Genomic DNA, 18,106 nt, shown 5'->3' on the forward strand with positions numbered 1-18,106 from the left:
GCCAGGCATGCCACGTACTTTCAGTAGCGGCGGCAGCGACTAGGAGCGGCTGGGACGTAGACGTATTTAAAAACATGTTTTTTTTTTCAAAAGTGGCACTTCGGAGCCTAGAATATATTGAATTGTTTGTCAATAGCATCTTGTACAGCCGTCGCCGCGAAGGCAAGCCATACTAAGTCCCATGGGCTGGCCAGTGTTCATTGTGCCACAAAAAGACAGTTCTGCGGCATCGACGTATATCTCAGGACTTGGCCTTAAGGGCAATAAGAATGGGGTCAGTACAGCGGTGTGACACCGCTACAACACGATTGGTTGATGAGTACGCATCACGTGCGCGATTGGTCGCAACTAGTTGCGTAATGGCTCCTCTACACGATGGGCCAACGCCGGCCACTCCAAGGGACGCATTTATGCGTTAGAGGGAGCAAGTGATATTGCTATCTCATTCTACCGCATGGCTGCGTCCCTTGGAGTGGCCGGCGTTGGCCCATCGTGTAGAGGAGCCATCAGACTGCACGATTGGCTCGAATTCGTGACTGACACTGCTGAACTATAAAGTATTATTTTTAGTGCCCGTAAGGCCCGTTCTGAGATATACGTCGATGTTCTGCGGTAGGTAACAACGTGCAAATAATAAACTCGCACTTGGCCTGAGGCAGGGCTGAGGTAATCCTAATATTACTAATGTATCTATTTCAAGACTGTTCAAAGGACCAATTTACATTTGAAGGTATATGTATAAGGTTTTTGTCTAAAAATCATTATGTATACAAGCTTTTATCGCTGACTGTAAGTACTTTTCTTTTAACAGGCAACTACTAATCATCGAGACAATTCTAACAAATCCAAACACAATTACGTCGCTTTGTTAAAACCAAAATATTACTTTGCTAATCCGCGAAAAGATAACGTGCTAGTCAATCAGTGCTAACCCGTTGTACTTACTTGCGTATTTTTTACCTGCAATTAATATTCCCACCCGCCCACCGCAAAAATAAATACGCAAATAAATATAACAAACCACCACCAAAAGAATAATACTCGACACGTGTTTCGGCTCTCTACGAGGCATCCTCAAGAGTTGTTGACGGTCTGACGCCCGGCAACCAGTGTTGCCAGATGAAATCTGAAAGATTCAGTAGAAAAAAAATCGTTTTAGCAGTAGATAGGGGAAAAAAGCAGTAGATTTAAAAAGTGATGTCTGCATTAGGTAAAATTGAAAAAAATATATTTTATGCTCTGACCTGACACCAACCTCCCATAGAAAATTTGTATTTTTGTCCTTTTTCTGCTGACAAACTGGGTGTGATTGAATAATTGAGTATAGCTGGCAAATCAAATTGTCAGTAACAGTAAAATGAAGAGTATCATTTTGTCTCTTACTTCTGTTATCATAATTAATAAATGAGCACAAGTTTTTTTTTCTACTCATCATTCGCTTGCCCTTATCCCATTCATTTGGCGTCGGCGCAGCATGTTTTTTCTTGCATAGCTCTCTCTCGCCCGTCATCTCATTCACTTGCATTCGTTTCATTATTATCTCTCACACAGTCCATCCACCTTTTCCTCGGTTTTCCTCGCCCGTTAATTCCCTCCACATTCATTCGTAATACCTTTCTCGTCACATGACTTTCATCCTTCCGCATCACATGCCCGTAACACGCTAGGCGATTCGCTCTTACTTTTTCTACTATGGGTGCAACTTTCAGGCTTCCTCTTATATACTCATTCCTTATCCTATCCATTCTTGTCATACCACACATCCATCTTAACATTCTCATTTCCGCTACATGCAATCTTTTCTCATCCGTCACCTTTAGGGCCCAACACTCTGATCCATACATGACGACAGGTCTTATGATGGTTTTATAAATTTTACCCTTCAATCGAAGAGGCATACGAGCGTCACAAATGGTTCCAGTGACCTGTGCTAATCCGGTTTTTTACGTCACGATCAATACTACACGTAGACGCACTGTACCAGCGAACCGAGGTACTTGAAGTCGGAGCAGACAGGCAACGTAACGCCATCGAGTTCCATGGCAGCGAAACTGGAGAGACTGCCGAAATCGCAGAACATATGTTCAGTTTTAGATCTACTCATCTTCAGGCCAAAATTCTCCAGTTTTCGCCGCCATTTCTCAAGTCTGCTCTGTACCTCGAGTCCGTCTTCACCCACAAGCACAATATCATCAGCGAAAAGGATACACCAGGGTGCCTCCTCCTATATGTCCGAAGTTTTTTTTCTACTATTACTATACAATTCATTTGCCAGGCTATAGTGGCGACGACGCCGACCAATATTACCAACCTACCTACCTACCACAGATAGAGTAAAATGAAGCCTAATCACACTATAAATAAATAATAACCGCGGTTTCAGAAAACTTCATGCTCTAATTATTTCCAGTTGTTCCAGAACACCCAAACGCAATCCCTTTTCGCAAACATGTAAGATATCAAAAGAATGATTCTCAGATAAAGTTAATAGTAAGCATCCAAAAATTAAGTTTAAAAAGGAACTAGAGCAAGAAAACTTAGGTACTGATTTTTCTAGATTTAACAATCACTAAAGTAAACAACAGGCATTAGTTCCAAATTTACCGTAAGCCTACACATTAAAATTAAATTAAATAAGCCTTTAATCCATATATAAAAGAGACACTTGTAAATACAGATTCGATATTTAGTTTGTGGATGTACATTGTTTATATTATACAATGTCTCTTAATGTGGTGTGCCTGTCGGCATAGGCCTACACATACCGATACAGTTATCCCGGCTTCTTCCACGCATCCATGGCAGCATAAGTTGGCTGCTTTTCATTGTTATGTGCATAGAATGTTGACTGTGCCTATTTCTGATGAACACTATCAGATTGAATTAAATAATATTTATCACTTAGCAGTTTCAAATGGTTACTATAAGTCTGTTGTGGATGGTATCATCAGAAAAAAGCGAAATAGTATAGTCAACACTATGTTGTATGCGGCACGATCCTCTGAACCGATTAAAAAATATAAAGCGAGCATAACTTATGTTGGCAAGTTGTCTGATACAATTTACAAAATTTTAAAATCTAACGACATTCCTGTGGATTCCTGTGGTAAGACAAATAACACTTTGCACTCAAAGCTTTGCAAAGATAAGATCGAGAATGGGAAAAAGTCTGGAGTTTATAAGCTTACCTGTGACGATTCCAATAAAGTGTGTGTGGGGCAAACGGGCCGTAATTTCACTACTAGGTATAAAGAGCATGTTGCGTCATATAGACATAACCATCCGGAAAATACCAATTTTGCAAAGCACTTATTAGATACAGGCCACACTTTATCTGAGAATCGTTCTTTTGATATCTTACATGTTTGCGAAAAGGGATTGCGTTTGGGTGTTCTGGAATAACTGGAAATAATTAGGTAAGTACAACAATAGGGGCATGATTCTTAACGAACAATTGAATGTTGCGTCATCGGCGTTATTACTACCACACTCGCTCCGGAGTAAGCCAGGGTTCAATTCTAGGTCCTTTTCTGTTCGGCGTAATGATTAATGACTTGGCGTCTCTCTCTAGGTGTGCCCGATGTCTCCTTTACGCTGATGACCTAAAGCTTATTTATGGTCTGCAGCAACTGTCCGACTCTGCATCGCTCCAAGATGATATTAACCGGATCTATGAATGGAGTATCACAAATAAGCTGCTTTTTCACCCTGAGAAGTGTTCCGTGATGTCCTTTAGCCGTGCTCGTTGTCCCTTATCTGTGAACTACACGCTGGGATCTGAATCTATAAAACGCGTTGACACTGTCAAGGACCTGGGTGTCATATTTGACCCAAACCTTAATTTTCATTGCCACATAAGAACCCTAGTTTCCGACTGCTATCGGAGATTGGGCTTCGTCATCCGCAATGCTCGTGAATTTGACAACCCCTTTGTGATTAAACTTGTTTACACCGCCCTAGTTAGGAGCAAACTCGAGGCAGCGTCTGTAGTGTGGAACCCCCACGAGGTCACTTATACCCTGCTTGTAGAAAAAATCCAAAAGGCGTTTTTGCGATTTTTATACAAAAAAACCTATGGGTACTATCCCTTCCTTTACCCGACGAAATTTCTGCTTGGCACCCTGGGCTTTAACTCCCTGGAAGTGAGGCGTAATTATGCTCTCGTGACCGGGGCGTGCCGAATAATACGTGGGGATTCCGACTGTCCACAGCTGGTCTCGCAACTGGTACGCCTTCTTGTGCCCCCTCTGTTTCAATCAAAGATTAATTTTAGGCCACGTAATCGCGACTTACTAGCAGTTCCCAAAGCGCGCACTGTGGCGTACAGGAACTCTCCATTAGTTCGCGCCTTACAATACCTAAACGCACTTCTCAAGTCAGCACCTGAATGCGATGTTTTTGCCAGTGGTTGGAAGACGTTATGTGACGAATGTAAGAGGTTATGTGAGGCGATGGATGATCACCCGTCTTCAGTTAGTATTTAAGATTATTGTTATTGTATAACACAACTTTATGTTAACGTTTTAGGATAATAATAATATTGTATGCATTCCACAGTGCCTTAGTGTCTCACTGTAATACTGTGTAATATGTTTGAATAAATAAAAAATAAAAAAAAATAAATTACGATTTTTTCCATCTCACTCACACTTGCACAGTAGGGGGAGTGGTCAAGGTATAAATATAGCCGATCATTCTGGACAGGTCATTTCGTTGCCGGGCGTCAGACCGTCAACAACTCCTGAGGATATATTAACTCACATTTATAGACAGGAAACACCTGAGACCTGGAGGAGCGATTTATAGGAGGACAGTGAAACCTGTGTCGAAACGTGGGTAAATCAAGGTAATTGAATAAAATTCGCGTTAGACCCGTCCATAAATGTGAGTTAATATGTGTTCAAAACGCAAAAGTTTAAAATATTAAACTCCTGAGGATGCCTCGTAGAGAGGCGAAACACGTGTGGTATTAATTTGCGTATTTATTTTTGCGGTGGGAGGGTGGGAATATTAATTGCATGTAAAAAATACGCAAGTAAGTACAACGGGTTAGCACTGATTGACTAGCACGTTATCTTTTCGCGGATTAGCAAAGTAATATTTTGGTTTTAATTAATATGGATTTCCGCAAAGTAACGCCTGATTCTATTCACTACGTTGCTATGTTTTATAACAGAGTTCCCATGTCATCCATGTGTTACACACACATTATCAGGTCAGCTCGATGGTATAATATTGCATTGTAACCCAACTTATGATTGTGTGTGAAGTTTCAACTAAATCGAATAACGGGAAGCTGGTCTAACTTGACGTGCAAGTTATGACCCGAACAAACCACTCGTGGAACAAACGCATTAGGTACTTAGTAACTATTAATAAATCATTTTATTTCAAGTAACTTTTACAGACTCATAGATATTGTTAGTATGTACTTATAGCTATGTTAGTTTTTACACTTATCACTATATATACAGAATAAATATAATTAAAATTTGATTCAATAAAATAATGTTTCTAGAAGTACAACATACCAAGTAGTGCAACATACTTAGTAACTATTGCAAGATAAATAAAGGCTTGAAATTAATTAAAAAACTTACCTACTAATCGCACGTAGCACACCCCAAGTAGTATAGTAGTAGGACTAGTAGGTTCATAATTCATAAATCTTCAATGAGATTCCATTTGAGGTTTTTCATGTGAGCTTCTCTTATTAAATTTCACACGTAACATTCTAGAACGAGTAAAAATAATATAAAAAAACTGATATATATATATATATATATATTATATATATATATATATATATATATATATATATATGAATTCCGGTGTGCCCGCGCGGGTGGTAAGCGGTCGTCGTAGCGTATCGACGCTCGTAGCCCTAGCCCCGTTACAGGGGAGGGTGTAGAGATAGGAAAAAATCGAGCAAGGTGGGGACAGATGGGAATACACCTATATTTTGTTGAAAGAAAATGCAAGCTAACAACCACTTTTTTCGCTCCTAATTCTTATAACAATTAAAAAATCGAAAAGGTAAGTTTAACAAAGGGGCATAGCTACGGTTAATATACATCAAATTGTGTAGAAATATTTTCCACAATGTCAATATCCAGAAGGGAAAATGGGAACTATGTTTGTATGGTGAAGCGATAATGCACTTTCTTCTTAAGAGCCCTAGTGGAGCCTCATATGAAGGAAATGCAAGTACTTATGTACCTATTGTTTTGCCATCTAAAATTGTATATAATTGATAATTCTTATGATCTTGCTTGTATTCCCTAATAATATATAAATGCGAAAGTATGCAACTCTGTCTGTCTGTTACATCTTCATGCATAAACTGCTGAACAGATTTAGATGAAATTTTCTATTCACAAACAAAAAGTACCAATGGACAACAAGGGAAAGATGAATAATGTCCAATTTTAATGTAATATAACGTTTTTATTTATTCATGGTGAGTTAAATAATATTATGAGTATTTTCGCACGAGAAGAAGTAAAAGATTCATACATTAACCATTATTCTATACATCATTAAAAGCTATTTCTAAGTAAAACAATAACCAAAGATATATAGTATCAAGTAAATGCAAACAGCCATGAATTAAGTCACTAAAATTGTGCAAGTATAACATTAATATAAAATATAAAATCCACATAATACCCTTTAATACTTTTGGTATCAAAAATTAAGTCACTGAACCAGTTATGTTGCTGTCAGGCAAACTATATACATGAATTTAAAAATAATAATAATTCTTAAAATATTATTATGCAGCAAAAAAGTGGACTCAACCTAACAATGTATTTTTTTTTCAATAGTACGAAACTTAAAATGTTTGATAAAATATTTGTTTCAGTTGTTTGAAACTATTATGAAGACTAATCAATAAAGACTTGGCTACCAACAATTAGAATACAGAAACTTAACTTTATAAACATATGAGTTGTTTCAGATTACTAGTCAACATGAAGCAATTCAACATCAAAAACTAAAGTGGCGTTTGGTGGAATAACCCCCGGGTGGCCTCTAGAACCATAGCCGTAGTCAGGCGAGCAGATTAATCGGGCCCTCTCACCTACTGACATCTGTAACAAACAATAAATAAATATTATAAGGTAAAGGCCTCTCCTTTTCTCCACTCAATCCTGTCCTTCCCGCTAATCCAGATAAAAAGCGTCCAAGTTGTCCCACCATCTCCTTTTTATCCAATATAAAAAAAATTATAAACAGTGTTAGTAAACATAATTTCTCATCAATTGTATGGTACTCATTACGAAACATTGTTTATAAAACTGGTTCCTAAACAACAATGTTTATAGTGGATATGTGGCTTAAATTATTTTTAGTCGGTACTTCACCACAGATTTTATACAACCTTCATTCAGGCTTGTGACTATTTATTCCACTTGTATATTATGCAACATAAACCTGCCCTAGGTGTATGGTCCAGTTGCCAAAGCCCAAAAGGCTGTCAGCTCTGAGCTCAGGATGGATGAGTTTGACTACCTGAAGAGTTAAGAATGATTTATCTTACCTTTGGTATACCTCTGTCCCATCCCTTGATCACATCTCCTTTGCCGAGCGTAAACTTAAAAGGTTGCCCACGCTCTCTAGAACAGTCGAACTGTGTTCCATCAGCTAAGGTGCCCGTGTAATGAACCACTACTGTTTGACCCGGCTTGGGATATGTAGATCCTGGAATGTTTAGGAAGGGTTAATAATGTAAGTCGTATAGTAATGATTAGGAAGGAAAAGTATAAATACCGTTTCCAGGACTAAGAACTTCAATATCGACGCCCATTGCAAACAATTAGTAATAAAAAAGCATACACTCTGTTTAATTTTATAAAAATTGTGCGAATTGTTTTGTTATGATCTCATGACATATTGACAGCAGACTGTGACAGTGCTATCAGTGAAGCCTCCTCCACACTCGTGCGCGAATCGCGGCGCAAAGCCGCGAACGCGAGTGTGGAGTCCTGAACGCAGACCTGCGAAATCGACTCCACACTCGCGTTCGCGGCTTCGCCCGCGATTCACGCGCATTGTCTGGAGGGGGCTTAACATCAGTGTGCTTTTTTTATAAATACAGTGGAGTCCAGACGGGATTATGTAATCGACCGGTTTGATCAGAAGTGATCAGAAGGGACAATTTTCGTACAATCTGATAAAATTGTCCAATCAAATCATCTCTGATCCCACTTGATTTGATTTTAAGATGTTGACCGATCAAATGGATACGGTTGCAAGAGTGCCAGTTTTCAACGCTTCATTTCGTGTTTTGTACTTTGTTATTGAGAAAAGAGATAGCGCAACCAGTGGCGTAGCATGAACTAATCTAGCCGTGGGCGAAGTCGCATCTGCAAGGCCTTTTTCTTTCACTGTGTCTTTGGGGCGCGAGGCTAGGGTTGCCAACCGTACTATATTATATAGTATTGTACTATATTTTGGCCCTCTGTACTATATACTTTTGGAAAAATACTATATAATATATAGTACGCTAAAATACTATATTTCCGATTAAACGTATATTACACTCATGTTTAGTATTTTATCTAAAAGTACTATATTTTTTTGAAAAGTACTATATTTTTGATGCCTTATTCGGGAAAATACTATATTCCACCAAAAAAAAGTTGGCAACCCTACGCGAGGCCGTGGGCGACGGCCCACTTCGTCCACGCCTAGCTACGCCACTTCGCGCAACCAACTTAATAATAAAACACGATGGTTCTGGAGTAACAACTCATGATTATATTCTCCTAGGATAAAAATAATGAAATTCGGTTACAGAACCGTTTATTACATGTTAGTACGCCCGTCTTTGCTCAGCTGTACGGTACGTTCCATTTTGGGGGGCTTAAATTGTCTTTGGATATAATTCAGACCACAGACAACAATTTCAATCAAGCTTGTCCTTGCCTAGCTTGTTTATTGTCTATTCAAAATTCAAAATTCTGGACAGTTGAATTTTGCTGCACTCTACAGCCTGTTATTAGTTTATTTATATTTATTATTGTTTTGTGTTTCGTCTAGCGGTTGAATATTAGGTACATTGAAATTGTGTGTTTTTATCGTTTTACGTATTGTATCCATGAGTAACATGGAAGTGGATGGTGCGGAGAACTGTAACAGTAATAGTTGTAGCAATATATCAGACGGAGGAAAGTATGCAAATTCAAAGGCATTCGTGGATGCTGCACGCCAGTATGAGACCACACATAGCGAGGCGTCTGTTAGTCTAATGAACAGACATTTAAACGTAAGTTTGAAATGCAATTACCACAAAGCTGTTTATTATTATTGGTTATTACTTATTAGGTATCTGAATAAAATTTACTGTGATTATCTCTTATAAATTGGTTGTTTTATTCCACTGTAGCTGTTAGCGTCGACGTGTGATTTATCAATATTCGCTCCCGGGAGGTCGGAAGTGTGCGCGTTGTTCAGCTCGCTGTGGCGCGTGATGAGGGAGCCGGGCGGGCCGCACTGGGCCGGCGTCGCGGTCCTGTCCCGGGCTTGCATGGAGCCGAGCGCCCGGCATGCGCTCACGCATACTTACAAGTAAGGGCATCGAACACAAGTCAGTATTGTGAAATGTATGACACACACGTCACTATAAATACAGGGTGATCAATCCAAATGGGTCAGTACGGAGAAGTCAGAAACTATGGGAGATAGGAAAATCTGTTCTTAGGAACCATGGCTTCGATTTTAGATTTAATAATAATGGCATTCAATTTTTTTAAATCCATACATAACCAGGAATCGAATCTCATAGTTTCTGACTTCTCCATACTGACCCATTTGGATTGATCAGCCTGTATATTAGGTATGTACTAATAGTTTTTATCAATGTAAATTCTATATAATGGTAAGAGTCTCACTAACCTGCCGCCAAAAAGCCGCTTTCATACAATCAAAGTTATAATATACTCTCATTTTAAAACATCATGATGTAGCCGGCATGGTCCCAATTATTTCTAGTGTCTGACAGCCATGGGCAGCCATGATTAACATTGCTAACAGACAAAAAGTTATAAACCCCAGATGTTTTGCTATGTTATGTGAGGTGACAATATTATTTCAGACACCATAGTAAATACCTATGGTTTAGCCAACACATAAACACTTAAAAACCCTGGGCTCCAAACTGAGATCAATCCAGGATATCCGGGCAAACAATCCCTACACTTAAAATAAATAAACAAAAAAAACAAATTTATTTCGGACTTATAATTACACTCAGGATTAAAATTACAAAGTCAAATGAAATAAAAAAATCAATAATTACATTTACACATTAAAATACAAATGATAACTAGATATTATACACAATTTAGTCAATTTACATTACACAATTAAATGCACAAATAAACTTCAGAGATCCAATTCTTGAGGTGCATTGCTGAAAAGAGAAACTGTAGGAATATTGACATAAATTCAGCTGTAGCTACTTAATAAAATGTCTGGGTACTTCTGTGGGTGTGGATGTGTGTTAATATCAGCTTGAGCAGGTTTCAATAATAGGTGTATAATTATTATTTTCATAATTTTCAGATTTATGCCAATATTGACTCAGTTGTTATCAAATTCTATTTCAAATGACAAGAAAATCAAGTTGCTTTTGGTAATGCAGGTATGTCACTCTTAATGCTTTGTATTTTTTTTATTTCTTTATTTATTTGAATTACGTATATTAGCACTACGAATATACAGCACAAACTTTTTAAATATGCTTTCAGGACATTTCCTATGGTATTATTATAAGTTGGCAGGAGTCATACCTTCCTGTGCTCATGAAGCAGTTAACAGACTGGATCACATCCCAGTGCAATGACCCCCAGGAGCAATTGATCAGACACCGGTCCCTCACAGTGTTGGCCAACATCTGCTCTGGAAACTTACCCGCTGTATATGCTTTGATGAGGACCATAGATACTAAGAAATTTGTTGTGCATCTCATGGGCTTAAAGGTATAGCTATTGTAATTTTTATTTTTCAATTTTGTTATATTACTAGATGTGCCTGCATATATTTGGTCTGTGTCATTTCTTCATCCTCAGAGGTTGTTATTAGGGTTCTGTACCTCAAAAGGAAAAAACGGAACCCTTACAGGATCACTCGTGTCTGGCTGTCCGTCTGTCACAGCCTATTTTCTCCGAAACAACTGAACCAATTAAGTTGAAATTTGGTACACATATGTAAGTCTGTGACCCGAAGACGGACATGTAATGTAAATAAAATAAATGTATTTTATACATAGGGGGTAAATGAGACAATTAAAAAATAAAGTTTTGCAAAGTATATTGTGATATATATCAAATGAAAGAGGTCATTGTGAGAATCTCAAATATATTTTTTTTATAATTTTAAGATAAATAGTTTGGAAGTAATTTAAGAAAATAGGCAAAAAATTACCACACCTCCCCTCTTTATCTCCGAATCAACTGGGTCTAAAATTTTGAAAAAAATACGCAAAATAGGTCTTTACCTATAGATCACAGGAATGTGCAGTCAAGTGTGAGTCGGACTTAATGTACAGAACCCTTGAAACGCGAGTCTGACTCGCACTTGGCCGGTTTATAATAAGAAACTTGCTTTTCATAGTAACTTGATCATGTGTTGATGACTTGTCATTGTGTACCACCTATAAACGCGTCTTATTTACAGGAAGGCTGGTACGGAGGGGCAGACGTGTGCCGGCTGCTGCTGTGCCTGTCGGCGGCGACGCGCGGCGCGGGCGCCGTGCGCCAGACCGACGTCAACAGCTACCTGTCGTGCTGCGTGCTCACGTTCAGCAAGGCGGTCCTGTGAGTACAGGGTGGTGATACCACCTATAACAACGCCCTATTCGCAGGATGGTTGGTACGGAGGGGCTGACGAGTGCCTGGCTGGCCTGGTTAAAATAAACAACTTTAGTAGTTCCAGAATAATATCACAATAATCATGGACAATGAAAACGGGCTACCTTGTATAGAAAATGCCACACAAAGTCCCATATTCATTCTCCCTGAAGGTACATAACATAAGTACTAAAAGTAACTAAAAGAGTTTACATTTAACTAGTATTTTTAGTCATCGAATTATTAAAGCGATCAATATCAAACAAATGTTTATTAAGAGGCTCGTCTGAATAAAGTATGCCTAGAATAGTTATGGCAAGAAAAGTTCACATGGAATAAGTATCTAGGTCGTAAGGGGTGAAGCGGGCAACCAAAAGTCACTAGTTTTAGGAGATCTGGACAGTTGATGGGACCTTTAAGAATTTTATATAAGAACATAACGTCTAAGTTATTTCTATGATTAAGGACAGAAGGGATACAATAATGCTTTGCCGCTAGTGCGGAATTATCGAAGTATGTACTTACCTCTGTTCTGTAAACTAAAGATTTCAAGAAAATGTTTTGTATCCTCTCTTAAGGTAGGTGTGTATAGGTGGTATACCACCTATCCATTTTTTTTGCCCAATGTGTCTTGCGTCACTGACATTGGACAAAGAAATTGGATAGATACTAAGGAATAAAATAATAATTTACAAGTATTTGGCCGTTTGAAAGGTTGCCCAATACGAAGGATTATCCCTAGCTTTTTATAAGCATATGAAGAAGAAAAAATGGTATACATACACAGAACATGTGTGCGTTCGTTTGAATTAACGAGTAAACGGACGCGTCATTTCAGAGAAAAGGACTCGAGTCAACTGCTGCAGGCGTACACCCTGATGTATGAGCTGTGCCAAGACATCAACCTGAGGAACCTAGTCGCCAGCGCGCCTGACTTCTGCCTCGAGAACACCTTGAAGGTAATGTCATCATCATAATATAGTTAGTTCTATATACGGCGTCTGTATGGCGCTTTTGGGTTGCATAGTCAACGTCTGTCTGTCCGAGGCTTTCCTTCGTGATCGTTAGTACTAGAAAGATGCAATTTGGGATGGATATACACGGTGTAACATGAGGAAACCGAATAATTTTAACAGCGTATTCCTGATCATATTTAGAGACAAAAATGTTCTATAAACTTTTTTGAAATTCGCTTAGTTTCAGAGATAATATTAATTAAAAAAAAAAAACAATTTTTATTGTTACATAGTGTAAAAGGCCTTTTTGATAGTGATGTTGCTGCTATGGGACGTAGTCTAAATATCCTTATTGATAGATGTCAAAAAGTGACAAGTAACACTTTGCAAAAAGTAGGTTTTACGAAAAAAAAATGTAAAAATCAATTTTTAGTGACAAGTTTACCAATAACATTTATTTTTTATGTACAAATACATTCGAAAAAATTGAAAAAACAAAATAAAAAAAATATTTTTTTGGCGAAATTTACCTAAACTCATATCACATTTTTTCCTTCTTTTGACCTCAGAAATGCGTGGTTAAAATTATTCGTTTTCCTCATGTTACACCGTGTATAAATCAGTAAATCCGAAAAAGAGGTAAAACATAAATTAGGGTACCTACACGTAAAGTAGGGATGGTTTTTTTCGCTTCCACTATATGGTGTTGGGTGTAAAATTGGGTTCTTCAACAAACATTTGATAAAGTGAACGTTTTCGGAAATAATCGCTCTGAAAGAAAAAAATGTGTGTAGGAAACTACTGAATCCTACACTACATGGCCCGAGATGCTTTCGGCCGGTTTTTTGTTGTAATCTTGGAGGCAAATATTGTTAAATGAGATGATGCTCAGAGTTAACTTTCGAAAAATAAAGATAGTATCGTACTGACACTGACACTAAGGGTTGGTTGCACCAAACCTGTCACCGCTAAAGTGCTTGCTAAATTTTATTGTATGGGAAATTTCATAGATTTCTGCTGCGTGACGTTGATCAGTCTGTTAACTGTGGCTGGTGCAACTCGCCCTAACTCTAGTTTGATCAAGTTTGTTGCGACTTGTGTTCTTCTGCTATGAGAATCACGACTTATCATATTCACCAAAGCCCCCATAATCGTAACTAGCACAGACTTAAATACTAGCATAACTGTTATATTTCTTCCAGACCTTGGTGGAGTTTTGCAACGCACCCAATGAAGCATTAGAGCCTGAGCAAGTCACTGCTGTTGTCCAAAATGCTTTAAAGTTCCTCGCGGTCTTAGTTAATTTAGGTAAAGTACCGTACACCACACATTCTACAATTCATGAAATTGTTTACAGTAACTCAGAATGGTAATGTTTTGTGTGTGGAGGTGTATACCACACTTCTCTATTGACTGACAGACTGAGACATACACATTTATAAGCGGGTCCACACAGAACGAGGTGCCTTGAGAGGAAAATGTTGCACCGAAATGCTTTGTAAACGCGTGCCATCGCAGCCGTGCGTGCTTAATTTTGCTTCAGACGAGATTGAGCGAGACACGTCTCCACAGGCCAAGCTGCTTCGCGCGGAAATATAAGTGAGATTGGACCCACTTATTAACACATTCAGTGCTAGCACAAGCCTTCGCCCTACGAGCGTAGCCGATAAGAGAGAACCCGCTTAGCGGGTCGCTGGCAGTGAATGTGTTAACTCAAGAAAGTGGATACGCAATGCGTATACGCATACGTACAAGTCGATCTACACTTTTAGTGATCTGATCGAGGCTAGAATCCTTGGTTCATGTTAGTCATTATTTGTAGCCGAAATTATTGAGATGACACTAAGCCTAAACTACCGGTAGCTGCTATCATTCAATAATAGGCCTTTTTAATTCCTTCAATATTGTAAATGTTTGTCATTATTTCCAGATATGTATCCGTTCCGCAAAAAACACTGTCAAATGCTTTGTCTGTGTTTGGTTGCACACCGGTTGTGTCTGCCAGAGAGCTTGGAATTATTCTCATCCATCATATGTCAATACAAAGGTACAGTAACATTATGGTTTAAATGATACAATTTGCTGTTTATAGGCTTTTTACTGGTTGCTTCCGATTTGTACCACAAAACCATATTGATATCCTTTAGCAATAGTCTTTAACATTGTCAGGTTTAATTATAAAAAGGCTAATGTTTTCTTACAGATGAAGGACAGCTACCTGAAGAGTTAATATTGATGATTAGCGAGGGTCTGCCAGGGCTTCTAGTGCCACCAGCGCTAGAACCAGGGAAAGCTGGGTTGCAATGGGTAAAGTGTGTTATTATTATCCTTCCTTGCTAGTTATCATGCTAATAATTCTTCTCAATTAGAGCGAGTGGTGATGAAATGCAAAGAACCGCACGAAGCAGCTCGGTTTGTGAAGAGTGTAGACGTGTTTCGCCCGAGGTATTGCCAAGGCACGTCTACGTCTACACAGAAAGTTGCTTCGCTCGGGAATTTCTGCGCAATTTTTTAGGGTTCCAATGGGCATCACAGTTTTATATCTCATGGCCACGAAAAAAATCCGAGCGAATTGGCTCAAAGTTGTCGATTTCATCCCAAGCTCCATACGTCACGAGTTGTGCGAATTCGATCACCCTTGTTAACCCTTGGATCAGTGTTTTAGTTGCTTTAAAGATATTTATTAATTTTAGTTGCAAGTGGTAGGTGCCCTGTGCGAGACGGGCTCGACGCAGGAGCGAGTGCTGAGGGCTGTGTCGCCGGAGGCGTACGAAGAGATTCTATACAGCGTTTTGCAGTATTCTACACAAGTGAGTGCATTCGTAACAACAACTCCATCATTGTTTACAAAGTCCTATACTAGGTATGTACAGTCACCTGCAATAATATGTTACTCTTCGAAGGCCGCAAAAATATGTCACACACTCTTAATGCTCTACAAATAAGATCGTGTCAGATATTTTTGCGGCCTTCGAAGAGTAACATATGATTGCAGGTGACTGTACCTAGTATAGGACTTTGTAATAACATTTCCCTATGTCTAGTTGTAATAATAATTATTTTGTAATTGTATTTTGTCCACCCAAACATCAATCCATAGACCGGTATACTGTTCACCTTTTCTACAATAGTCCCAATGCCTGCTGCGACCGGTTCATGGGTGTCTATTGTTGCGCCTGTGAACGGGTTCCAGCAGGCGTTCTACATGACATTAAAGCTCTCCAAAGGGCCTCTACGTGTTGGATCTATATCCCCACGCAAGCCTATCAAAAGACCGGGATTTATAGGCCTGTGAAATCTAAAAAGATACAAATTATTTTGTAATAATAATAACAGTACAACCAAGGAAAATTAACACTTTGTCGAGTTAATTAATCATCTATCGGCGAGTGCCCCTAAAGTTCACGCTTAGTTTTTATATTACTGCTATATTAACTAGTATTTTTTTTTTAAATATTCGTGGGTCTCTTCTTCCTAGTCCTTCCTTTTATTATTTACCTATTCGACCGCTACTTTTGTAATTGTAAACAAACGTTACGAATCGTAGAACGGATCTGTGGGTCAGGAGCAGGGCCAGCAGGCGGCCGTGCTCGGCTGCAAGTCGGCGTTGACGCTGGCGCCGCTGCTGCCGGCGTGGGGCGCCGCGCTCAAAAGGTTCCTACTGAACAACCAGGTAAACGGTGCATGTACCACAGTTATATGCTAGTTCACTGCTACAAGCGCAGGCGAGTCGACGTTAGTCGCTCTAAGATACTTCGTTAAGGTGACTTTTGTTGATGACTTTATGAAAGAGATTATTTCAATTTTACTGTATTAACAATTCTTGCACGATCATTATTCATTATTTAGAGATTTGTAAACTATGACTGATGTGTTATTGTTATCTGGAATTGTAATAACTATCTTATTTTAAATGTACCTGTGGGACCTGTAAAATATTGTTTACCAATAAAGAAACTGAACTGAACTGGTGTAGTAAAGGTTCACAAAACGGAGTCGTAGAGCTTTTTTTGGATAACCATACGGCTGCCATAAATTTTATTAGCAATCTCGAGGCCTTTCTCGAGGGGGTTAGTTGATTCGAATTCTGAGATTTTTACTTTTGAACGATAGAAGAAAATACAAACATAGGTCTAAAATGCAATCTAAAAATGTGTAACAATTTTTGCGCAAAAAAAATATATAAAAAATTGCTTCTAAACATCGCAAACTTCATGTTCGAGGCAAATCGATTACTTTTTGTTTTATTAAAACGTACAATAGTATGTAGTTTTTTGTTACAAGGGATCAAAATGATATATTTCCGTCAAGGGCGTACATTGAATCCTGAATGCGATGGATTCTGATTCTAAAGTAGAATCCTGAGCGTAATGAGGGATTCAAGTGTTAACGCCCAAGACGAAATAATTTTGATACCGTGTGACACATACTGCTTTTCACATCAACTATGAGGAAAATAAAAAAATCCTAGTGTTGACACTACAGTGTTGCCACTTTTTAATATCTACTCTTTTTTGCCAGGCCAGTACATATTACGATGTTCATAGTTAATTATATTAATATTTTATACTGGCAATGAAATGTCGTTGAAGAGAAAAGTGCCACTTTGATCCCTCCTAGCAAGGAAGAAAAATCCATTTTCTGATTAGGTGATGTGAAAGAAAATATAATTTATAAACATTTTATCGAGATACCGGGCACGCACATCCATCTCGTTCACGCTTACGCTCAGTGAGAGTGAGAGAAAAACACGAACTTACAGGGCCTTAAGATGTGCCTTAAGTTGTGGGTATCTTGCATTTGAATCGCGCAGGGTTAAGCATGCCTGCTACACCTACCTAGTGCCATTACAGACTTAACTTATATATGGATCATTTTTACATTTAACACTAGCAACTTTAAACAACCTTTTATAAAAGGAAAATTTGGTTGTCTAATGTGTTATTTTATAACAGGTGCGGAAAATGCTATCGACGGGTCTACGCAACGGAACGCGACGGCTTGAAATACTGAAGTTAATTAGGCACCACCTTTTCCCTTGTGACCAAATGGATGAGGTAATTTACAGAGACTTCTATAGGTACAATCAGCAGCAAAAGTTGCTAAGCGGGCCAGGTGTTCAAAAAGACCTTGACGCGACTTTGTTGTTAAGAGAATAAGAGCGGGTCAAGGTAATTTTGAACATCTCGCCCGCTTATCAATATCTGCTGCTGACTGTACATGTTTGTTATAAATATAATTTACAAAAATATTTTGGAAACAAAATTAGCTGATGGTATAGTCAGTATCAAATAG

The 18,106-nt window shown here is 38.6% G+C and overlaps 2 protein-coding genes across 4 annotated transcripts in view; one reads left to right on the top strand and one right to left on the bottom strand.

Moving 5' to 3' along the window:
* Window positions 1–6,448: 6,448 nt before the first annotated feature.
* On the bottom strand, window positions 6,449–7,908 carry LOC134804028 (peptidyl-prolyl cis-trans isomerase Fkbp12-like). Its single transcript, XM_063776883.1, has 3 exons — window positions 7,774–7,908; window positions 7,544–7,704; window positions 6,449–7,094 (listed from the first exon to the last, which is right to left on the bottom strand). The coding sequence occupies exons 1-3, from the start codon at window positions 7,808–7,810 to the stop codon at window positions 6,966–6,968; spliced, it is 327 nt and encodes a 108-aa protein (XP_063632953.1). The 5' UTR covers window positions 7,811–7,908; the 3' UTR covers window positions 6,449–6,965.
* A 1,034-nt stretch (window positions 7,909–8,942) lies between these two features.
* Window positions 8,943–18,106, top strand: part of LOC134804979 (uncharacterized) — a 33,544-nt gene continuing 24,380 nt past the window's right edge. For 2 of the 3 annotated variants that reach the window (XR_010146223.1, XM_063778269.1), the window contains exons 1-12: window positions 8,943–9,271; window positions 9,392–9,573; window positions 10,570–10,648; window positions 10,755–10,985; window positions 11,683–11,822; window positions 12,694–12,814; window positions 14,014–14,119; window positions 14,742–14,858; window positions 15,015–15,118; window positions 15,505–15,621; window positions 16,359–16,484; window positions 17,767–17,868. Coding sequence is in view for 1 of the 3 variants with exons in the window: in XM_063778269.1 (XP_063634339.1) it covers window positions 9,104–9,271; window positions 9,392–9,573; window positions 10,570–10,648; window positions 10,755–10,985; window positions 11,683–11,822; window positions 12,694–12,814; window positions 14,014–14,119; window positions 14,742–14,858; window positions 15,015–15,118; window positions 15,505–15,621; window positions 16,359–16,484; window positions 17,767–17,868 (1,593 nt within the window). In the remaining 2 variants the exon portion in view is untranslated. The remainder of the gene's footprint in view (window positions 9,272–9,391; window positions 9,574–10,569; window positions 10,649–10,754; window positions 10,986–11,682; window positions 11,823–12,693; window positions 12,815–14,013; window positions 14,120–14,741; window positions 14,859–15,014; window positions 15,119–15,504; window positions 15,622–16,358; window positions 16,485–17,766; window positions 17,869–18,106) is intronic. The other variant, XR_010146222.1, reaches the window with a different exon arrangement.

Source organism: Cydia splendana, chromosome Z, assembly GCF_910591565.1.
Source record: "Cydia splendana chromosome Z, ilCydSple1.2, whole genome shotgun sequence".
In the NCBI taxonomy this organism is placed as follows: domain Eukaryota; kingdom Metazoa; phylum Arthropoda; class Insecta; order Lepidoptera; family Tortricidae; genus Cydia; species Cydia splendana.

Excerpts from the sequence above, each read along its gene's own strand:
- LOC134804028 (XM_063776883.1), bottom strand. The coding sequence starts at position 7,810 with ATGGGCGTCGATATTGAAGTTCTTAGTCCTGGAAACG. Across the intron at positions 7,705-7,773 it reads AGTTCTTAGTCCTGGAAACG|GATCTACATATCCCAAGCCG; the intron begins GTATTTATACTT and ends TAAACATTCCAG. Across the intron at positions 7,095-7,543 it reads GGGACAGAGGTATACCAAAG|ATGTCAGTAGGTGAGAGGGC; the intron begins GTAAGATAAATC and ends TGTTTGTTACAG.